The 22237-nt window shown below is 41.5% G+C and overlaps 1 protein-coding gene across 5 annotated transcripts in view; it reads left to right on the forward strand.

The window, feature by feature from the left end:
* LOC138751440 (glucocorticoid-induced transcript 1 protein-like) overlaps positions 1-22237 on the forward strand; it is a 296823-nt gene that overhangs the window by 101834 nt on the left and 172752 nt on the right. For all 5 annotated transcript variants that reach the window (XM_069913710.1, XM_069913712.1, XM_069913709.1 and 2 more), the window contains one exon: positions 19118-19207. In XM_069913710.1, the coding sequence (XP_069769811.1) occupies positions 19118-19207 (90 nt within the window). The remainder of the gene's footprint in view (positions 1-19117; positions 19208-22237) is intronic.

The raw sequence follows: 22237 nt of genomic DNA on the forward strand, positions 1-22237 counted from the left end.
ACAGCCCTGGGGAATTTTTCCATTTATGACCAGAATCTTATGGCCTGCAGAAGCTTGCTAATCAATCACAGGGCAGCAAAACGACTATCACTGTGGTTGGGGTGACTGAATAAAGACGTGTAAAATAAGTTTTTTTTTTCATCATTCAAACTAAATTATTTAAATATTGGGCCATGAATGTAGCCATGTGGATGAGAGGGCCCGGACCTTTGAGTGAGGGTTATGAATTGTATGGAGAATGTGGCATTTAATGAAGTGCTTAGTGAAGGTGATTGGTGATGCTGGTGGTGGAAGCCTGTGGTGTCCAGGCAGAGAGAGGAATTTTCCCAGGTGGGTAGAAAGAAGAAGTTGACTAATAGGTGGGTATGGTGTCACATCTGGGGGTGGGGGGGGGGGGTGGTGGGGGGTTGGATGCATGGTGAGTATGTAGGGACAACTGGTGAGTTTTACATGAATAGGTTAAAGGGACCCTTCTGAATTAGGTATCCAATACTGAACTGAGACCTTGTCTGTAACCTATATTTGTCATAGCCTTCAGTGCCCCCACAGCACTTTTATATAACTGAGAGAAAAAGTGCTCCCAAAACGACAAACCCAGCCCAAAACACAAAAGTGTGTAAAAATTCACTGTCATGCAACATCCATAAGAAGTTGAGGGTAATCAACTTCCAATGGATGCTGCATGATCTGTTGAGTTTCTATAGCTTTTGTGTACTGCTCTTGACCCCAGCATCTGCAGTTTATCTTGTTTAACTCCACAAACTCAGCACAGCTCATTGCTCTCCAGCGTTCTTTAAATACATTGAATGCCTACAAGCAGTCCCCTCAAAGGACAGAAATGTGACCAACGTTGACTGAGCCAATCCATGTTGTTCACTTGTCAGACTCAAGGGAAGCTGTCTTCTCCAAGCTTCAATAAAAGGTTGCCAAGTGACAAAAGAGTAGGTAGCATCCTAGCCTACTCAGCCAGTCCTTAAGCCATGACTATACAAAATGGAGAAAAGCCATCTGCAAAGACATGGAAAACTTTAAATCTTTTCATTGGAAGCCCAGACACAAAGAATATGTCACCTCCCGAGCTCTCCGCCACAGGCCCCTGTGTGTGTAGATCCTGTTTAGGATTTTGGCCACCTGAAAACCTGAAAACTACATGACTGGGTGGAGCTCCTAACAAAAGAGATATCTGTCGCTCAACACATCATTTGATCTGCGATTTATGTGCAGTCAACAACAATTTATTTTCCACCTTGGGAGTACTCTTGCTTTTTCCTCTGAAGTTGCTCCCATAGCCTTGCTGCTCTGTACACCACTAATACAAAATAGCACATCAGATCAGCGCTTCATAAATTTTTGTTTCCTTTCTGTCCATCACAAACACATCAGACTTTCATTTTGCTTTGGTCGATAGCTTTTACTTCACTCTTCTATGAATAGTAATTGAAATTTTCTTTGAACCATATTCTCATTAATCTTTTATGAAGAGGCTGTATGTTTACTCACGATGCAGATAGTCAAAATACTGAGAAGAAAATGTTCTTCTCATCCTCTAAAAGGGAGAACAGCACATGATGGAGGAGGTTTTAAAAATTTAGACATACAGCACAGTAAAAGGCCATTTCGGCCCACAATCTGTGCCACCAATTTACACCCCATTAACCTACACCCCCGGTACGTTTTGAACAGTGGGAGGAAACCGGAGCTCCCGGAGAAAACCTAAGCAGACACGGGGAGAACGTACAAACTCTTTGCAGACAGTATGGGAATCAAACTCTGGTCCGGTCCTGATCGCTGGTGCTGTAAAGGCAATGTGCTAACTGCTACACCAATAGGTGTTCATGTCTTTCAGAACAGTATGTGAGATATTGTGGTCTTTGCAGTCTTCTCTGGATGGAGCAGGTATTCCAGTTCACTGTTAATGTTAGTTTTTGTCCTGCTTTCCCCCCCCCCCCCCCTCCCCCATAAGGACTGTATGAAAATATTTGAACAAGATCTGGCTCGGCATGGTTCCCACTTATCGCTGGTGTTTTCCAGCACATGGGAAAGATTGCATGTTAGAGATTTGTGTGACAAAGGACCAAATGCAGGTAAATGGAGCAAGTACGGATGAGTACAGTGATCAGCAAGGATGAGGTGGGCAAAAGGCTCATGAGTTAGCTATTGTCTCCGTTCTAGTAACCCAGGTTCAATCCTGGCCTCTGGTGCTGGAGTTCTCTCTGACACTTCGCTGGTTTTCCCCTCCTTCACCAAGAGCTGTGGTCTTTTCCTGCATCTGCTTGCTGTAAATGATCTTTGTTATACTGGGTAAGGAGTTGAGCATTTGGGGCAGAAAAGGTTCAGGGAATAGGATTGATGGGAATGCTAAAAGAGCCAATATTACCTATTTTATAGAAGAATACCATGAAAATGTTATTGAAATAGAATGCTCAGAATTGCCCAATTGTACTCTCAATCTCCTGTCCTCCTCCTCCTTCTTTTCCCTTTTTCTCTTTAACACACTCTTTGCGTCTCTCTAATTTTTGAATGCATGATCATCCTCTCTTTCCTCCAAGCTCTGAGCTTTACAAGTTATATCCATCTGCAGTGTGATAGATAGATAGATGTATATATAAATATATATACACCACGTGAAAACAGTGTGCACGTTTGTGCTTTATATATTATCAGAGCATCCAGACCTGCTGAAAGATAATATTAGAGGGTGATGCTTCGTTTGAAACATCAAGTCCTTAAAAAAACAGTGCAGTTGATTATTGTATTTGGATGTTCTGTTGTTTTGAGATTTGTTCTTGAAACTGACTTGTGGACACCATTATTGTAGAAACGGGACTTTCTGTTTAAATTCTAAATCAAATTTTGTTCTGTTCTATAAAACAAATTATTTGCTGGTGAAACAAGTTACAGACTGCACCTCTTGTGTTCTCCACTGTTAGTAGGGTACAGTTTTACAACATGCTTTATATTGTGATCATTTTAAACATCACTTTCTTTGACCTATCTTTGTAGCGACAAAGGAGGTTAATGGCTTTATTTTCCCTGCAATGCAACTTCTTTTTCCACCTCCTTATTTTACTCATTATCCTCCTTCAGAGGAATTGGCTAGAAACATAGAAAATAGGTGTAGGAGTAGGCCATTTGGCCCTTCAAGCCTACACCGCCATTCATTTTGATCATGGCTGATCATCCACTCAGTACCCTGTTCCAGTACTCTCTCCATACCCCCTGATCCCCCTAGTCACAGTACTAAATCTAACTCTCTCTTAAATATAGCTATGGAACCGGCCTCAATCACTTCCTGTGGCAGAGAATTCCATAAATTCACCACCCTCTGAGTGAAAAAATTCTTCCTCATCTCAGTCCTAAACGACTTCCCCTTTATCCTTAAACTGTGACCCCTGGTTCTAGACTTGCTCAACGTAGGGAACAATCTTCCTGCATCTAGCCTGTCAAATCCCTTAAGAATTTTGAACGTTTCTATTAAATCTCCTCTTAATCGAGTACAAGCCCAGTTGTTCTAGCCTTTCTTCAAATGCAAGTCCCACCCTGGTATCAATCTGGTAAACCTTTTCTGCACTCTCTCCATGGCAATGATGTCCTCCCTCAGATAAGGAGACCAAAACTGAGCACAATACTCCAGGTGAGGTCTCACCAAGGCCCTATAAAACTGCATCAATACCTCTCTGCTCCTGTACTCGAATCCTCTTGATAAGAATGCCAACATACCATTCGGCTTTTTTACTGCTTGCTGCACCTGCATGCCTGCTTTTAAAGCGACACCCAAGTCTCTTTGCATCTCCCCTTTTCCTAATTGGATACCATTAAGATAGTACTCAGCCCTCCCATTCTTTCCTCCAAAGTGGATAACCGCACACTTATCCACATTATATTGCATCTGCCATGCATTTGCCCACTCATCCAACCTGTCCAAGTCACCCTGCACACTCTTAACAGCCTCTACACAGCCTACAGTCCCACCCAGCTTCGTGTCGTCTGCAAACTTGGACATGCTGTTTTCTATTTCCTCATCTAAATCATTAGTATATATCGTAAATAACTGGGGTCCCAGCACTGAGCCTTGTGGTACCCTGACTAGTAACTGACTGCCATTCCGAAAAGTACCCGTTTATTCCTACTCTTTGCTTCCTATCTGTCAACCAATTCTCTATCCACCTCAATACCATATCCCCTATACCGTGTGCCTTAAGTTTGTATAGTAATCTCCTGTGTGGGACCTTATCAAAAGCTTTCTGAAAATCCAGGTAAACCACATTACTGGTTCTCCCCTATCCACTCTACTAGTTACATCCTCAAAAATTTCAATAAGATTAGTCAATAGACAATAGACAATAGGAGCTGGAGTAGGCCATTTGGCCCGTCGGGCCAGCACCGCCATTTTAGATCATGGCTGATCATTACCATCAGTACCCCTTTCCAGCCTTATCCCCATAACCCTTAACTCAGTTACCCACAAGAGTCTTATCTAACTCTCTTTTGAACATAGTCAGCGAATCCGCCTCTACCACCCTCTGTGGCAGAGCATTCCACAGATTCACACTTCTCTGGGTAAAAAAATGCTTTCTCATCTCCGTCCTAAAGGGCCTAACCTGTATTCTTAAACTATGCCCTCTAGTCCTCGTCTCCCCCATCATTGGGAACAAGTAATCAGACTTCACCTTGTCTATCCCCCTGATGATTTTGTATACCTCAATCATGTCCCCCCTCATCCTTCTAAACTCCCTTCATAAAACCATGCTGGCTCCGACCGATGAATTCACCACTTTTCATATGTGCTGCAATCACATCTTTAATAACTGACTCTAACATTTTCCCCACTACCGATGTCAAGCTAACCGGTCTATAATTCCCTGATTTCTCTTTCCCTCCCTTTTTAAAAAATGGAGTTATTTTAGCCACCCTCCAGTCCTCAGGAACTACTCCAGAATCTAAAGAGTTTTGAAAAATTATCAACAATGTATCCACTATTTCATGGGCTACTTCCTTTAGCACTCTGGGATGCAGCCTGTCTGGCCCTGGGGACTTGTCTGCCTTTAATCCCTTCAATTTATCCAATACAACCTCATAACTTACACTTATTGTGGTCATTCTTGCCCAAAGGGCTTTGCACAATAAGATTGTTAACTAACCCTTCCTCATTACTCAGAACCCAGTCTAGAATGGCCTGTTCCCTCATTGGTTCTTCAACATACTGGGCTAGAAAATTATCCCATATACCTTCTAAGAAATCGTCCTCATCAGAACCCTTACCAATTCGATTCATCCAGTCTATATGAAGATTAAAGTCACCCATTATAACTGCCTTGCCTTTGTTGCATGCATTTCCAATTTCCTGTTTAATGCCATCCCCAACCTCTCTACTACTGTTAGGTGGTCTATATACAACTCCCACTAACGTCTTCTGCCCCCTTGCATTTTGCAGCTCTACCCACATTGATTCCACATCATTCAAGCTAACATCCTTCCTTTCTATTGCTTTTAACTCCTCTTTAACCAACAATGCTACCCCACTTCCTTTTCCTTTCTGTCTGTCCCTCCTGAATATTGAAAATCCATGAATGTTAAGCTCCCAGCCTTAATCCCCTTGAAGTCATGTCTCTGTAGTCATTTACAGCTATCTGCACTTTCAAATCATCCACCATATTACGAATACTCCTTGCATTAAGACACAAGGCCTTCAAGCTTGTTTTTACCAGAGCCTTAACCCTATCACCATTATGCTGTAAAGTGGCCCTTTTACATTTTCGCCGAGGTTACCTGCCTGTCTCTTTTGCTTTTCACCTTCCTATCTCTGACTTCTTCCCTCATGCTAAATCCCTCCGTCTCACTACTCCTGATCCCATCTCCCTGCCACATTAGTTTAAACCTTCCCCAACGGCACTACCAAACCCTCTCCCGAGGGCATTGATCCCAGCCCTGCCCAGATGGAGACCATCCTTTTTGAACTGATCCCATTTGCCCCAGAACCGATTCCAATGCCCCAAGAATCTGAACCCTTCCCTCCTACACCACTGTTCAAGCCACATATTTATTCTATCTATCCTGCAATTCCTACTCTGACTAGCTCGTGGCACTGGCAATAATCCAGAGATTATTATCCTAGAGGTCCTACTCCTTAACTTCCTTCCAAGCTCCCTGAATTCTGCTTGTAGGACCTCATCCCACTTTTTTCCTATGTCGTTGGTACCAACATGGACCATGACAGTTGGCTGTTCACCCTCCCCATACAGAATGCCCTGCAGCCGCTCCATGATATCCCTGATCCTTGCACCCGGGAGGCAACACACCAACTGGGAGTCCCGTTTACAGCCACAGAATAGAGGAGGAAATAATAGATCCAGCAGGGAGATACGTAATGTTAAAATGTCAGATATATTGTCCTACCACTCTTTTTCCGGCCCTCTTGCACAGCAGAGCTACTCACAGTGCCCTGACCCTGGCTACTGCTGCCTTCTCCTGAAGGGCCATTTCCCCCAACAACATCCAAAGCGGAATATCTGTTTTTTTAGGGAGATGACCACAGGAGACTCCTGCACTACCTTCCTGTTCTTACTCTTACCTTTGGTCACCCAGTCCCTTTCTCCCTCAACTCTATGAAGCTGTGGTGTGACTAACATGCTAAAGGTGCTATCCACCAAATCCTCAGCAACCCGGATGCTCCAGAGAGAGTCCATGCGCAGCCCCAGTGCCATCATGCGGTCAATCAGGAGCTGCAGCTGAACACACTTCCTGCATATGTAGTTCCTTGAGTTCCCACATAGCACAAGTTGTTTCATTTCAATCTCTATCCCCACTCCCTCCCCCCAATCAATTAAACATGAAGGTTGTTCCCTCAAGCTTTTGCCCTGCCAATATTGGCTTTCAGCAGGTCTGGATGGTCTGATAATATTAGAGGGTGACTTTGTGATCTTTTTGAAGAGAAGCAAAACAGGAATTGTGTATTTGCTTATTATTTAATTTGTGGAGATCTTGCAGTCAGATGATTTATATGAAGTCTATTCCACTCTTCTCCATTTTTGATGGCTACTTGAGATTTTGTTTTGATGAATGAATGTTTTGTTTATTGATCGTCAAGTTTATTGTCATCTGATTGTATAAGTACAACCTGACGAAATAGTGTTCTCTGGTTCTCAGTGCAAAACATGTAGACACACAGCCAGACATAATACACATACAAAATACATTTGCAAGACAGGTCTTTTCATGTATATAAATAAATATTGTTTTGAAAATATGAAAGTCTTGAATCGTTACCTGTGGGCAGTTTCTTTGGTCTTTCAGCGTTCTCACTGCCTGTGGGAAGAATCTGTTCCTCAGGCCTAGTGGTGCTGGCTCTGATTCTCCTGTATCTTATCCTGGACAGAAGCAGCTGAAAGATGCTGTGTGCAAGGTGGAAGGGGTCATCAATGATTTTGCGTGCCCCTCTTCAGACAATGATCGAGGTAGATCGCATCACTGTGGGGGAGGGGGGGCTGTGCAAGACTCCAGTGATCCTCTCTGCCACTTTGTGGTCCTGTGGGTTGGCCTCCGATCCATTTCTCTGCATCAACTATGATGCAGCCAGCCAGGATGCTCTTGATAGAGCTCCTATAGAAGGTTGACATAATGGTGGCCAGTAGCATTGTCCGCATCAGTCTTCTCATAAAGTGGAGTGGCTATTGCGCCTTCTTCACAAGTGAGGAGATGTTAAGTGTCCACAATAGATCTCTAATTTAGTGAACTCCAAGAAACATAATGCTCTCCACTCTCTCCACGAGTGTTGTTCATGTGTAGTGGAGGGTGGTTGTTCCTGGTCTTGCTGAAATCCATGATCATCTCCTCATCTTGTCCAGTTTGAGACTCAGGTTATCACTCTCGCACAATTTCACAAGATTTTCCACCTCTTCTCTGTGGTGCGACTCATTGTTGTTGCTGATGAAGCCAAATACTGTAGTGTCATCTACAAACTTGATGACACTGTTGGAGCTGGATCTGGTGAAGTCATGGGTCAGTATCATGAACAGAAGCGGGTTGAGCACACAGCCCTGAGGTGCACCAGTGCTCACCCTGACGATGCTCAACATTCTGCTACTGACTCGGACAGACTGTGGTCTTTCTGATAGCAAGTCCAGGATCCAGAGAGGGGTGTTTTTTAAAATATTTTTAAAATTTTTCACACTATGTACCATATTAACGAAAATACACACAAACATTTCCTTCTTGAATATACACAGTGTCATTTTCTCCCCTTTTTTCCCCCGTCCCTTCCCTCCCTCCTTCCCACCCCCCTCCCTACCCACTAAATGTTCAACATATACTTTACAATAAGCCCATTAAGCAATTTCATCACACAATGAAAATAACTAAGAAATTGTATCATCTACTTTTACACACTGGGTCAGTTCATTTTGTCTTCTCATTCTATCATTTTAGGGGGTGGAGGTCTGCTGTAGGTCCTCTCTGTGGTGTTCCATGTACAGTTCCCAAATTTGTTCGAATACTGTGACTTTATTTTTTAAATTATATGTTATTTTTTCCAATGGAATACATTTATTCATTTCTATGTACCATTGCTGTATTCTCAGGCTCTCTTCTGATTTCCAGGTTGACATTATACATTTTTTTGCTGCAGCTAAGGCTATCATAATAAATCTTTTTTGTGTTTCATCCAATTTGAGGCCTAATTCTTTACTTCTTATATTACTTAGAAGAAAGATCTCTGGATTTTTTGGTATGTTGCTTTTTGTAATTTTATTTAATACCTGATTTAGATCTTCTCAAAACTTTTCTACTTTCTCACGTGCCCAAATTGCGTGTACTGTTGTTCCCGTTTCCTTCTTACAGCGAAAACATCTATCTGATAATGTTGGGTCCCATTTATTTAACTTTTGGGGCATGATATATATAGACTGTGTAACCAATTATATTGTATCATGCGTAACCTAGTGTTTATTGTATTTCTCATAGTTCCGGAGCATAGCTTTTCCCATTTTTCATTTTTTATCTTTATGTTTAGATCTTGTTCCCACTTTTTTTTGGGTTTACAGCTTATTTCATCATTCTCTTTCTCTTGCAGCTTGATGTACATGTTTGTTATAAATCTTTTAATTATCATTGTGTCTGTAATCACATATTCAAAGCTGCTTCCTTCTGGTAACCTCACCCTGCTTTCCAATTTGTCCTTTATGTAGGTTTTCAGTTGGTGGTATGCAAACATTGTACCGTGAGTTATACCATATTTGTACTTCATTTGTTCAAAAGATAATAAATTATTTCCCAAAAAACAATTTTCTATTCTTTTGATCCCTTTTCTCTCCCATTCTCTAAAGGAAAGGTTATCTATTGTGAAAGGGATTAGTTGATTTTGCGTCAATAATAATTTTGGTAGTTGGTAATTTGTTTTTTTCCTTTCGATGTGAATCTTCTTCCAAATGTTGAGTGCAGTACTGGTGAACTTCTATGTTGAACCAATTTTTCATCCCACTTGTTTAGTATATGCTCTGGTACCTTCTAGCTCTAACCTGGTCCAATCTGGTTTTTCCCTTGTTTGATAAAAATCTGATTGATATCTTAATTGTGCTGCTCTATAATAATTCTTAAAGTTTGGTAGCTGTAAGCCCCCTTGTTTGTACCATTCTGTCAATTTATCTAGTGCTATCCTCAGTTTCCCCCCTTTCCTTATTATTTTCTTTAGTTCATTGAAGAATTTTTCTGTTAAGGGAATCGGTAATGATTGAAATAGGTATTGTATCCTTGGGAATATATTCATTTTAATGCAATTTACCCTTCCTATCAGTGTTGGAGGTAAATCTCCAAAGGTTCTAAGTCATCTTGTAATTTCTTCATTAATAGCTGATAATTTAATTTGTATAGATGGCCTAGATTATTATCTAGTCTAATATCTAGGAATCAGATTGCTTGTGTTTGCCATTTAAATGGTGATTCTTCCTTAAACTTTGTGAAATCCGCATTATTCATTGGCATCGCTTCACTTTTATTTGCGTTGATCTTGTACTCCGATATTTCTCCATATTCCTTCAATTTCTTATATAATTCTTTTATTGATAATTCTGGTTCTGTTAAGTATACTTTGATGTCATCTGCAAATAGACTGATTTTATATTCCTTCTCTTTTATTTTTATCCCTTTTATTTTATTTTCAGTTCTTATCAGTTCTGCCAAGGGTTCAATAGCTAAAGCAAACAGTGAGGGAGATAGTGAACATCCCTGCTTAGTTGACCTGCTTAATTTAAATTGGTTTGATATGTATCCATTTACTGTCACCTTCGCCAATGGTCCCTTCTATAATGCTTTAATCCAATTAATATATTTCTCTGGTAGGTTGAACCTCTGTAGTACTTTGAATAAATAATTCCATTCTACCCTGTCAAAGGCTTTCTCTGCATCTAAAGCAACAGCCACTATTGGCATCTTATTTCCTTGTACTGCATGGATTAAGTTAATGAACTTACAGATATTGTCCGTTGTTCGTCTTTTCTTAATAAATCCAGTTTGATCTAGTTTTACTATTTTTTGTACACAGTCGGCCAGCCTGTTTGTTAATAGTTTTGCTATTATCTTATAATCTGAGTTAAGTAGAGATATTGGTCTATACGATTCTGGTGTTAGTGGATCTTTCCCTGTCTTTGGTATTACTGTAATTATTGCTGTTTTACATGAATCTGGCATGTTTTGTGTTTCTTCATTCTGGTTCATTACTTACAGGAGAGGAGGAATTAATAGGTCTTGAAATGTTTTGTAGAATTCTACTGGGAGTCCGTCCTCTCCAGGCGTTTTATTGTTCGGTAGCTTTTTTAATATCTCCTGTATTTCCTCTATTTAAAATTGTTTTATCAATTTGTTTTGCTTCTCTTCTTGCAATTTCAGTAGTTCAATTTTAGCTAGGAACTCATCTATTTTGTTTTCTTTCCCTTCATTCTCATTTCGTTATAATTGCTCGTAGAATTCCTTGAAGTTTTCATTGATCTCTGCTGGGTTATATGTAATTTATTTGTCCTTTTTCCTTGATGCCAATACCGTTCTTTTAGCTTGTTCTGTTTTAAGCTGCCAATCTAGTATTTTGTGCGTTTTTTTTCCTAGCTCTTAATACTTCTGCTTTATTTTCATTATGTTCTTCTCCACCTTATAGGTTTGTAGTGTTTCGTGTTTTATTTTTTTGTCTACCAATTTTCTTCTTTTTGTTGTATCTTCCCTTGTTGCTAGTTCTGTACTTACTATTACCCTTTCCAGCTGTTCTATTTCCCGATTGTAGTTCTTTTTCATCTTAGTTACATAACTTATTATCTGCCCTCTGATGTACGCTTTCATTGCACTCCATAATATAAATTTATCTTTCACTGATTCTGTATTTATTTCAAAGTACATTCTCTAAAATCCTGTCTTTTAAGTAGCATGGAGTTTAATCTCCATCTATATGTTCTTGGTGGGATGTCCTCCAGCTCTATTGCTAATAACAGGGGTGAGTGATCTGATAACAATCTAGCTTTATATTTCATTTTCCTAACTCTCCCTTGGATATGGGCTGGCAACAGGAGCAGGTCAATCTTGAGTGTGTTTTATGTCTACTCGAATAATTGAGTATTCCTTCTCCTTTGGGTGTTGTCTCCTCCATATATCCAAAAGTTGCATTTCCTGCATTGATTTAACCATAAATTTGGCTACTTTGTTCTTTCTTCTAGTCTTTTTTCCAGTTTTATCCATCTTTGAATCCAAATTAAGGTTAAAGTCCCTTCCTATCAATATATTCCCCTGCGTATCGACAATCTTCAAAAAAATATCTTGCACAAACTTTTGATCCTCTTCATTAGGTGCATATGGATTGATCAAATTCCAGAGTTCTGAATATATCTGACATTTGAACATTACTTATCTCCCTGTTGGATCTATTATTTCCTCCTCTATTTTGATTGGTACAGTTTTATTGATTAATTTAGCTACACCTCTGGCTTTCGAGTTATATGATGCTGCCATTACGTGCTCTACCCATTCTCTCCTTAATTTCTTGTGTTTCACTTCAGTTAGATGCATTTCCTGCTCGAATGCTATATCTATTTTTTCTTTTTTCAGTAAATTTAATAGCCTCTTCCTTTTGATTTGGTTATGTATTCCGTTAATATTTATAGTCATATAGTTCAACATCACCATTTCATACTTTGTTTACATCTCATCTCTGCTTCCTCACCACCACCTTTCCCCTTTTCCCATTTCCATTTCTCAGTTTTCTTTTTTTGAACTCAATGTATGACAACACTTCTAAAACATAAAATATTTCAACCATTCCCACATCTAAAATTCCCTTAACCCCAAGTGTTCCCCCCTCCTCTCTGAGTAGCCCCTTGTCCCTTGCCGGGCAACCACAACTCCCTTCTCCATTCGGACTGCGAACCCATTCGCAAGTGTCAACTGATTTCGCAGTGACTGTTATTCTCTCCCACCCAATCCCCTCCAGAAAAGACTTTTATCTTCACTTTACAACAAAACTCCCCCTCTTTTATTCTCTTTTTCTTTCTATTATTTAATTATTTATTATTAAATATTTTTTAACCCCTCCTATTTCTTTTTCCCCCTTCTCCCTTACTTCTCTCCTTTAGTTCTGACTTGTACATTATTTTATATGTAGCTTGTCGTCGTTTTTTGTTCTTGCTACATTTTTTCATCTCTCTTTCTGTCTTGCAGGCATTCTGCAAATTTTCGTGCTTTCTCCGGATCTGAGAACAGTCTGTTTTGCTGCCTCGGGATAACTATTTTATGCACCGCTAGATTTCTTAACATAAATTTATCGCCTTTCTTCCATGGGATCGATTTTGCTGTGTTAAACTTCTTCAGGACCTCAAAACTTGTGTCTGGGTAGAAATTTTTTTTTGACCTTTGTATTCCAGTGGTTTTTTTTGTCTTCTCTAATTTTATTCATTGCCTTCTCTGATATATTTTCTCTTGTCGTGTATTTCAGGAATTTTACTAAAACGGATCTTGGTTTTTGTTGTGACTGTGGTTTTGGGGCTAATGTTCTGTGTGCCCTTTCTATTTCCATTTCTTCCTGCATTTCTGGTATTCCCAGGACTTTTGGGATCCATTCTTTTATAAATTCTTTCATATCTTTGCCTTCTTCATCTTTCTTTAGGCTCACTATCTTTATATTGTTTCGCCTACTATAGTTTTCCATTATATCCATCTTCTGAGCTAATAACTCTTGTGTATCTTTAACTATTTTGTCACTTTCTTCCAATTTTCTTTTTAAGTCGTTCACTTCCATTTCTACTGCCATTACACGTTCTTCCACATTTTCTAATCTTTTCCCTACATCTGTTATGACCAGCTCTATTCTACTCACTTTTTCTTCTGTACTTTTAATTTTTCTTTTAATTTCACTAAATTCTAGTGTCAGCCAATCTTTTAATGCTTTCATTTGTTCTTGAAATTTTTTTTTAATCTTTGTACTGTCCATTCATCTTACCTCCTTTTCCTCTGTGCAGAGCTTAGTATTCTTCTTCTGTGTGTGCTCTTGGGTTTGTGTCTTCTATTTCTTTTCCTTGTATCTGTGTCTCTTCTGACTTTTTTGTTGAGTTGCTTGTCTCAGTTTGTTGAGTTTTTTTTCCCATGGTGTCTTGATGTTGGTCCTCTTCTTCTGGGTTGGTTATCAGTTGTGTCTCTAGTTTTCTTTTTTCTTTCTCACCCCTCCCGTTCCCGTTGTTTTCTTTATCTTCCAGCTGGGAGCCCTGCTGTCGGGTCTCTCTCAGCTGTTCGTGCTGTGGAGTTTCACTCCACAGCTGGTCCTCCCTCCCGTCGGTGTTGTCCTTGTCATGCGCATGCGTGATTCCTTGTGCATGCGCAGTTGCACACCCCTGTTTGGCTCCGTGAGCCATTTTTGCAGTCCTGTGGTTAATGGGTCGTGACCCTGCAGGGTCTCCACCAACCTCGGGGAGTGGGCTCCTCTTTCCACGGTGGGTCCCTGTTTTATCGTGCAGGTAAGGCCTTCACCTTTCTCTTCTGGCGTCTTTCTTTCTTTTCTTCCCGTTGTTTTTGGCATTTTTTTCTGAGGTGCCATTTTCTCCACACCTCTATTTTTTATTTGTTGCGATTTGTGTGTCTGGGGCTTTGTTTTTTCTTCACTTTTTTCCTTCTTTTCTGGAGAGGGCTGGTATTCTCCTACCGGCCACTACTCCATCACGTGACTCCTCCAGAGAGTGGTGTTGAGTCACAGCGAGGACAGCTTCTCCACCAGTCCCTAATTGTCTTAAACGCTGAGCTGAAATCAATGAACTGTAGCCTGCTGTACAAGGTATTATTCTCCAGGTTGGACAGTGATAAGGCTTCTATAGGTGAATTGAAATGGATCCAGCATCTCTGGGAGGTGTGCTTTGGTGCATTTCATCACCAGATGCTCAAAACATTTCATAATGGTGGAGATTAGAGGCATAGAGTGGTAGTCTTTGAGGCCTGTTATCCATATAACCATATAACCACTTACAGCACAGAACAGGCCAGTTCGGCCCTACTAATCCATGCCGTAGCAAATCCCCACCCTCCTAGTCCCACTGACCAGCACCCGGTCCATACCCCTCTAGTCCCCTCCTATCCATGTAGCGATCCAGTCTTTCCTTAAATGTAACCAATGATCCCGCCTCGACCACGTCTGCCGGAAGCTGATTCCACATCCACACCACCCTCTGCGTAAAGAAATTTCCCCTCATGTTCCCCTTATAATTTTCCCCCTTCAATCTTAAACCATGTCCTCTAGTTTGAATCTCCCCCTTTCTTAATTGAAAAAGTCTAGCCACATTTACTCTGTCTGTCCCTTTTAAAATCTTAAACACCTCTATCAAGTCCCCTCTCAATCTTCTACGCTCCAGAGAAAAAAGCCCCAGTCTGCACAACCTTTCCCTGTAACTCAGACCCTGAAATCCTATCAACATTCTTGTGAACCTTCTCTGCACTCTCTCTTGGGGACTGGGATAATGGTGGCTGTCTTGAACCCTGTGGGAACGATGGACTGCTGCAGTGAGGTGTTGAAGGTGTCTATGAAGACCTCCATCAATTGGTCTGCTCAGTCCTTCATTACCTGACAGGTATGTTGTCTGGTCCTGCCACTATGTGTGGGGTCAACTTGGATAGGGTTCTCCTTACCTCAGCCGCGGCTATATAGGGGGCCCATTCATCAGGGAGATATGGAACTTTCTTTGGCGTCATCCTGTTCTTCTCATCAAACCGTGCATAGAACATGTTCCGTCTTCAGAAGGGAGGTGTTATTGTCCTTAACCTGAAAGGTTGACTTGTGATCTTTTATAGTCTTGATCCCTTGCCATATGCACCTCGTGTTCCTGGTGTCGCAAAGCTGTCTGTGAATCTTCTGTGCATACCCCTGCCTTGCCTTCTCGATTGCATGGGAGAGAACAATCCTGGCTGATCTTAGTGCCATCCTGTCCTGAAGGCAGCATCATGAGCTCTGAGAAGGGTCCGGACCTCTGTCTCTTCTTCTTCTTTGGCTTGGCTTCGCGGACGAAGATTTATGGAGGGGGTAAAAGTCCACGTCAGCTGCAGGCTCGATTGTGGCTGACAAGTCCGATGCGGGACAGGCAGACACGGTTGCAGCGGTTGCAGGGGAAAATTGGTTGGTTGGGGTTGGGTGTTGGGTTTTTCCTCCTTTGTCTTTTGTCAGTGAGGTGGGCTCTGTGGTCTTCTTCAAAGGAGGTTGCTGCCCGCCGAACTGTGAGGCGCCAAGATGCACGGTTTGAGGCGATATCAGCCCACTGGCGGTGGTCAATGTGGCAGGCACCAAGAGATTTCTTTAGGCAGTCCTTGTACCTCTTCTTTGGTGCACCTCTGTCACGGTGGCCAGTGGAGAGCTCGCCATTTAACACGATCTTGGGAAGGCGATGGTCCTCCAATCTGGAGACGTGACCCACCCAGCGCAGTTGGATCTTCAGCAGCGTGGACTCGATGCTGTCGGCCTCTGCCATCTCGAGTACTTCGATGTTAGGGATGAAGTCGCTCCAATGAATGTTGAGGATGGAGCGGAGACAACGCTGGTGGAAGTGTTCTAGGAGCCGTAGGTGATGCCGGTAGAGGACCCATGATTCGGAGCCGAACAGGAGTGTGGGTATGACAACGGCTCTGTATACGCTAATCTTTGTGAGGTTTTTCAGTTGGTTGTTTTTCCAGACTCTTTTGTGTAGTCTTCCAAAGGCGCTATTTGCCTTGGAGAGTCTGTTGTCTATCTCATTGTCGATCCTTGCATCTGATGAAATGGTGCAGCCGAGATAGGTAAACTGGTTGACCGTTTTGAGTTTTGTGTGCCCGATGGAGATTTGGGGGGGCTGGTAATCATGGTGGGGAGCTGGCTGATGGAGGACCTCCGTTTTCTTCAGGCTGACTTCCAGGCCAAACATTTTGGCAGTTTCCGCAAAACAGGACGTCAAGTGCTGAAGAGCTGGCTCTGAATGGGCAACTAAAGCGGCATCGTCTGCAAAGAGTAGTTCACGGACAAGTTTCTCTTGTGTCTTGGTGTGAGTTTGCAGGCGCCTCAGATTGAAGAGACTGCCATCCGTGTGGTACCAGATGTAAACAGCGTCTTCATTGTTGAGGTCTTTCATGGCTTGGTTCAGCATCATGCTGAAGAAGATTGAAAAGAGAGTTGGTGCGAGAACACAGCCTTGCTTCACGCCATTGTTAATGGAGAATGGTTCAGAGAGCTCATTGCTGAATCTGACCCGACCTTGTTGGTTTTCGTGCAGTTGGATAACCATGTTGAGGAACATTGGGGGGCATCCGATGCGCTCTAGTATTTGCCAAAGCCCTTTCCTGCTCACGGTGTCGAAGGCTTTGGTGAGGTCAGCAAAGGTGATGTAGAGTCCTTTGTTTTGTTCTCTGCACTTTTCTTGGAGCTGTCTGAGGGCAAAGACCATGTCAGTAGTTCCTCTGTTTGCGCGAAAGCCGCACTGTGATTCTGGGAGAATATTCTCGGCGACACTAGGTATTATTCTATTTAGGAGAATCCTAGCGAAGATTTTGCCTGCAATGGAGAGCAGCGTGATTCCCCTGTAGTTTGAGCAGTCTGATTTCTCGCCTTTGTTTTTGTACAGGGTGATGATGATGGCATCACGAAGGTCCTGAGGCAGTTTTCCTTGGTCCCAACAAAGCTTGAAAAACTCATGCAGTTTGACATGCAGAGTTTTGCCGCCAGCCTTCCAGACCTCTGGGGGGATTCCATCCATATCTGCTGCTTTGCCACTTTTCAGTTGTTCAATTGCCTTATATGTCTCATCCTGGGTGAGGACCTCATCCAGCTCTAGCCTTAGGGGCTGTTGAGGGAGCTCAACAGCCCCAGCTCCCCGGACCTCTGTATCAAACCATGATTTCTCATTAGCCCTAGCTGACAAGCATTTGACCTCAGTGACATCCTCAATGCACTTGCTGATGTAGCCAGTCACTGAGTTCATATACTCCTCTATGTTTACCTGACTGTTGTAGATGGCCACTTCCCTAAAATAGCTCAAGGTTGTGGTCTCAAAGCAATGTTGCTGTGCCTCCACCCCCATCCCACCATGTCCTGATCTGCCTGCAAACTGGCCTAGCTTGTTTTGCCAGAAATTTGTATGCGGGGGGTTAGCAGGACATATATGCGATCCTGTTAACCAAGTTGGGGATGGTGCAGCCTTGTATGCACTGGGGATGTTGGTGTACACCCAACCCAGGTTTGTTCTCTCTTCTGGTGGTGAAGTACACATGCTGTTTAAACTGTGGAAGACTGTTTTCAGGTTGGCATGATTGAAGACACCAGCATAAAATCATGGCACCATCGGGTGGGAAGTCTGGCCTTCGCAGATGGCACTGTAAAGCACCTTCATGGTTTCACCCTCATTAGCAGAAGGGGGAACGCAGACTGCAGCAATCACTGGGGCTGACAATTCCTTGGAAGGTAGAAGGGTCTGCATTTCAACAAGAGATACTGTATCTCTGCTGAGCCGAAGGTTTTTTTCAACAGAGACATTGGTGCACTAGTTCTTGTTGATGTATTCAGGTTATGGATAGCATCCCAATCTTTCAGTTTCCAAAGTTAGGAGTAAAACATGAAAGTCTGTAGATATGGTGATTGATGTAAAAACACAATGCTGGAGAAACTCAGCAGGTCAAACAGTGTCCTTTATATAGCAAAAATAAAGATACATAACCAACATTTCAGGCATGAGCTACTCATCAAGGTATGAACAAAATGTAGGCCTACCTTGGATACTCAAGTCCAAAACTTGGTTATGTATCTAAACTGTATGACCTGCTGAGCTTCTCCAACTTTGCACTTTGAGATTCCAAATTCAGTTTAAATTGTGATTCTATGCGCACCTAACTGCTCAGTGTCAGACAGTTAGGTGAGTTTAGTTTGAAGTATCTGTACATTGATAGGAAATTTAAAAACAAGTCAAGATTTTAAGAGAAAATTTGGATGCTTTAAATATATACTCATGGATTCGTATACATTTTTATAATCCTAAACATTTAAATTTATTTTTAATTTAAATTTTTAAAATTTAGACACACAGCATGGCAAAAGGCCATTTTGGCCCACTAGTCAATGCTGCCAATTTACACCCCGTTAACCTATACCCCCGGTGTGTTTTTGAATGGTGGGAGGAAACAAGAGCCCCCTGGAGAAAACTTATGTTGACACAGGGAAACGACCAAACTCCTTACAGATAGTGCATGATTCGAACCCTGGTCCGGTCTCGAGCGCTGACCCTGTAAAAGGCTTTGCGCTAATTGCTTCACCAACCGTGCTGTCCATTCTGCAGGAAATGGGATGAAAGAATCAAGTTCTTACTTTATCAGAAATCATTCTGATATTCTTCTGGATACCTGCACTGAGGGGCAAGCTCAGTTGGTGGTAATCTGAAATTCCCTTAAAATCACGGCCCTTTCTTCCCTCCTCACTTGACCTTTTTATTTCGGCAACTACCTACTTTTTGCTCATAACTTTGACAAAGGGCTCAGACCCGAAACATTGGTTATATGCCTTTACCAGTTATGGACGCTGTAAGACCTAATGTGTTTCTCCAATACTTTTTTTTGTGTTTTTATTTCTCTTAAAATATGGTTTTGTTTTTCTCTTTTTCAGACTCCCAGTTTTTGGACAGATGAAGGAACAGAAAAGAAAACCACACATCAGCGCTCTGCTTCATGGGGAAGTGCTGATCAGTTGAAAGAGGTAACAAGCAAGTAGTTCAAAATAAACATTAGATTTAATCAAATAGGGTGGTGAAGAAAGCATTTGGCATGCTGGCCTTCATAAATCAGAGTATTGAGTACAGGAATTGGGATGTCATGTTGAAGTAGTGAGGTCAGATTTGGAATATTGTGTGTTGTTTTGGTCGCTGAATTATAGGAAGGATATACAAGGACTGCTTAAAGAAATCACTTGGTGCCTGCCACATTGACCACCGCCAGTGGGCTGATCTCCCCTCCAACCGTGCATCTTGGTGCCTCACAGTTCGGCGGGCAGCAACCTCCTTTGAAGAAGACCGCAGAGCCCACCTCACTGACAAAAGACAAAGGAGGAAAAACCCAACACCCAACCCCAACCAACCAATTTTCCCTTGCAACTGCTGCAACCGTGCCTGCCTGTCCCGCATCGGACTTGTCAGTCACTAATGAGCCTGCAGCAGACGTGGACATACCCCTCCATAAATCTTCGTCCACGAAGCCAAGCCAAAGAAGAAGAAGAAAAAAAAGAATAAACAGAATAAAGAGAGTGCAGAGAAGATTTACAAGAATGTTGCCTGGGTTTCAGTATTTGAGTTTCAAGGAAAGGTTGAGCAGGCTGGGACTTTATTTCCTGGAGCATAGAAGATTGAGATGTGATTTGATAGAGGATTTAGAATTATGAGGAGGACAGATAGTCCATGTGGACAAGCTTTTTCCATTGAGAGTGGGGGGGAGGTTCAAACAAAAGGACATGGAGTGAGATTGAAAGGGGAATTTATTCACTCAATGGGTGGTGGGAATGGAATGAGCTTCTGACTGAAATGGTAGATGCAGGTTCGATTTTAATATTTAAGGAAAAATTGGATAGGTTTATAGACAAAGGAGGTGTGGAGGGTTAGGGGTTGGGTGCAGGTCAATGGGACTAGGTGGGAGAAAGTGTTTGGCATGGACTAGAAGGGCCAAACTGGCCTGTTTCTGTGCTGTAATTGTTATCTGGTTATGTTATATGGTTAAAGCCTGGGAATTAAACTTCAACACTGGCTTAAAGAAAATGTCTTTTTTTGTTGCAGATCCAGGGTGCTATAAATGTGAATAGTTGGTCATAAAAATTGTAATCATTATTCCATAGTTGGTTACTTCTGACATTCACCCCAAAAAATAGCTTTTTGCAACTCAGCATTAATTGAGTACCCTGTTGGGTTATCTGTATTTGATTAGGATATGTTTCCGTTGATGCACATTTTGTTATTTTTGCTTTAAATGCAAAAGCTTTCTATTAAACACTGGAGGATCAGCATTGGAATCCTTGGCTACTTTTCCTGATCTTTTCCTTGTGGGTGGAGTTAAATCAATAGCTGGTTAACCTTGAGATTGAAGATCATGAGGCTGACCAAGGATAGAAGCGATATAATGTTCTGTGGAGTTCTCTTGTGTTCGGGAAGATGAAATGGTATAGATTGTGAAGTTTATCTGAGATAATGATGTCTAATAAGATTATTTTAAAGTTTAAAAAAAAGCATTTTCAATTTGTTGTTATTCACCACTTTTGAAGTTATTTCCTGATAAAATGAATTCTAGGTGGACATTTTGTTGCAGTAAAAAAATCTTGAAAAAGGTGACCTTTCAGGACCTGATGAAATTCATTCAAGCCTGCTGAGGAACTCAGACTTTGTGAGCATAACAAGGAGGTCTCCAGATGACGGGATTGAGGGCAATATACAAATGTGCTGGAATAAATAACGGGTCACACAACATCCAAAGGAAGTTGAGGGTAACCAATGTTTCAGGCATGCGTCCATCATCAATTATAGTTTGTCAGACTGTGAGCACGTTGCATATTTGTCCAATAGCTTGCATTGGTTAGGAATGACTCCCTTCAATTGAAAACCAACTTGCGTAAAGTGGATCTTCAAAAATTCAAGAAAAGATTGGAGTCGTGTAACTGCTGGACCATCTGCCTGATATTCTTGGATTTGAATCCTTGACAATATCCCAGGCAATGCTCTGAGTGATCACTGGAAAGAAAAGGGATGAACAGAGATACTTAACAGACCTGTTTGTGTTAAAGGTGTATGGAAGACCCGGATAACTTAGTGCATGCTGATTATTTAATGGCATTTGATAAGCTTATGCTGCAAGATGCAATAATGAGATACCAAGAGATGGTCTGGATTGGGAATATCTTCAATTTAGTTGCTAGAAAGTTTGTCTGTTCTTTGAATCAGCTCGAGGGTGTACCAGTTGTGTTTTCCGGGATTTGAATCGATAGATAAGATTGTTTAGGTTTGCCATATTTTTGGTTAAGTTTTGGTGAATGGTGATGGTAGGAGTTCATAGGTGAGCTTGGTTATAAGAATTTTATTGTGACGTCTTGAACTATAGGTCATTTTGAACTATTAATGAAGCAGCTCTCAGAACATGTCTGTTTTAAAATTTATTTTATTCATAAAGTTGTAAGTTATTTAATTGCTTAGCATTAACACATGATCAGTTATCATCCTTTTATAAATATAAAGGAAATAGAACACAAATTTAAATATTATTTATGGAGAAGTCTACTCCCATTATGATATTGAAGAAAGCCATCAGGCTAACAGGTCCATCCTGATTCCTGGCCAAGTTAACCAATGAGTCTATTTCCCCTCTTCCTTTATTTCAAATTCTGACTGTATATAAGCAGCCAAACGAAACAGTGTTGTTCTCTGTTGCACTTTTTCTGCCATTTCCATTAAATGCTCTTTCATTACTTTGGCACACCTTCACTGAGAACTTGCTCACAGTAACCTCTTAAAACTGAGTTATGGTGAGAATGTGCAAACAGGACCCGAAAGCGGGATTAAACCTAGGAAACTGACTCGAGCTGGAGGCAGCAGCACAAAATGCAACACCAATGTCTTATCCAATTCTGTGTATTTTTCTTACATTTAAACTATGTGAGCAATGGGATGAAATTCCCATCACTGGTGCCCAAGCTCATTTTCCCTGCAGCTGCTCAAGTGTCAATAACCCAGAAGGAAGTGGTGAGTTTCATGCA

The sequence above is a fragment of the Narcine bancroftii genome, chromosome 1 (genome assembly GCF_036971445.1).
Source record: "Narcine bancroftii isolate sNarBan1 chromosome 1, sNarBan1.hap1, whole genome shotgun sequence".
In the NCBI taxonomy this organism is placed as follows: Eukaryota; Metazoa; Chordata; class Chondrichthyes; order Torpediniformes; family Narcinidae; genus Narcine; species Narcine bancroftii.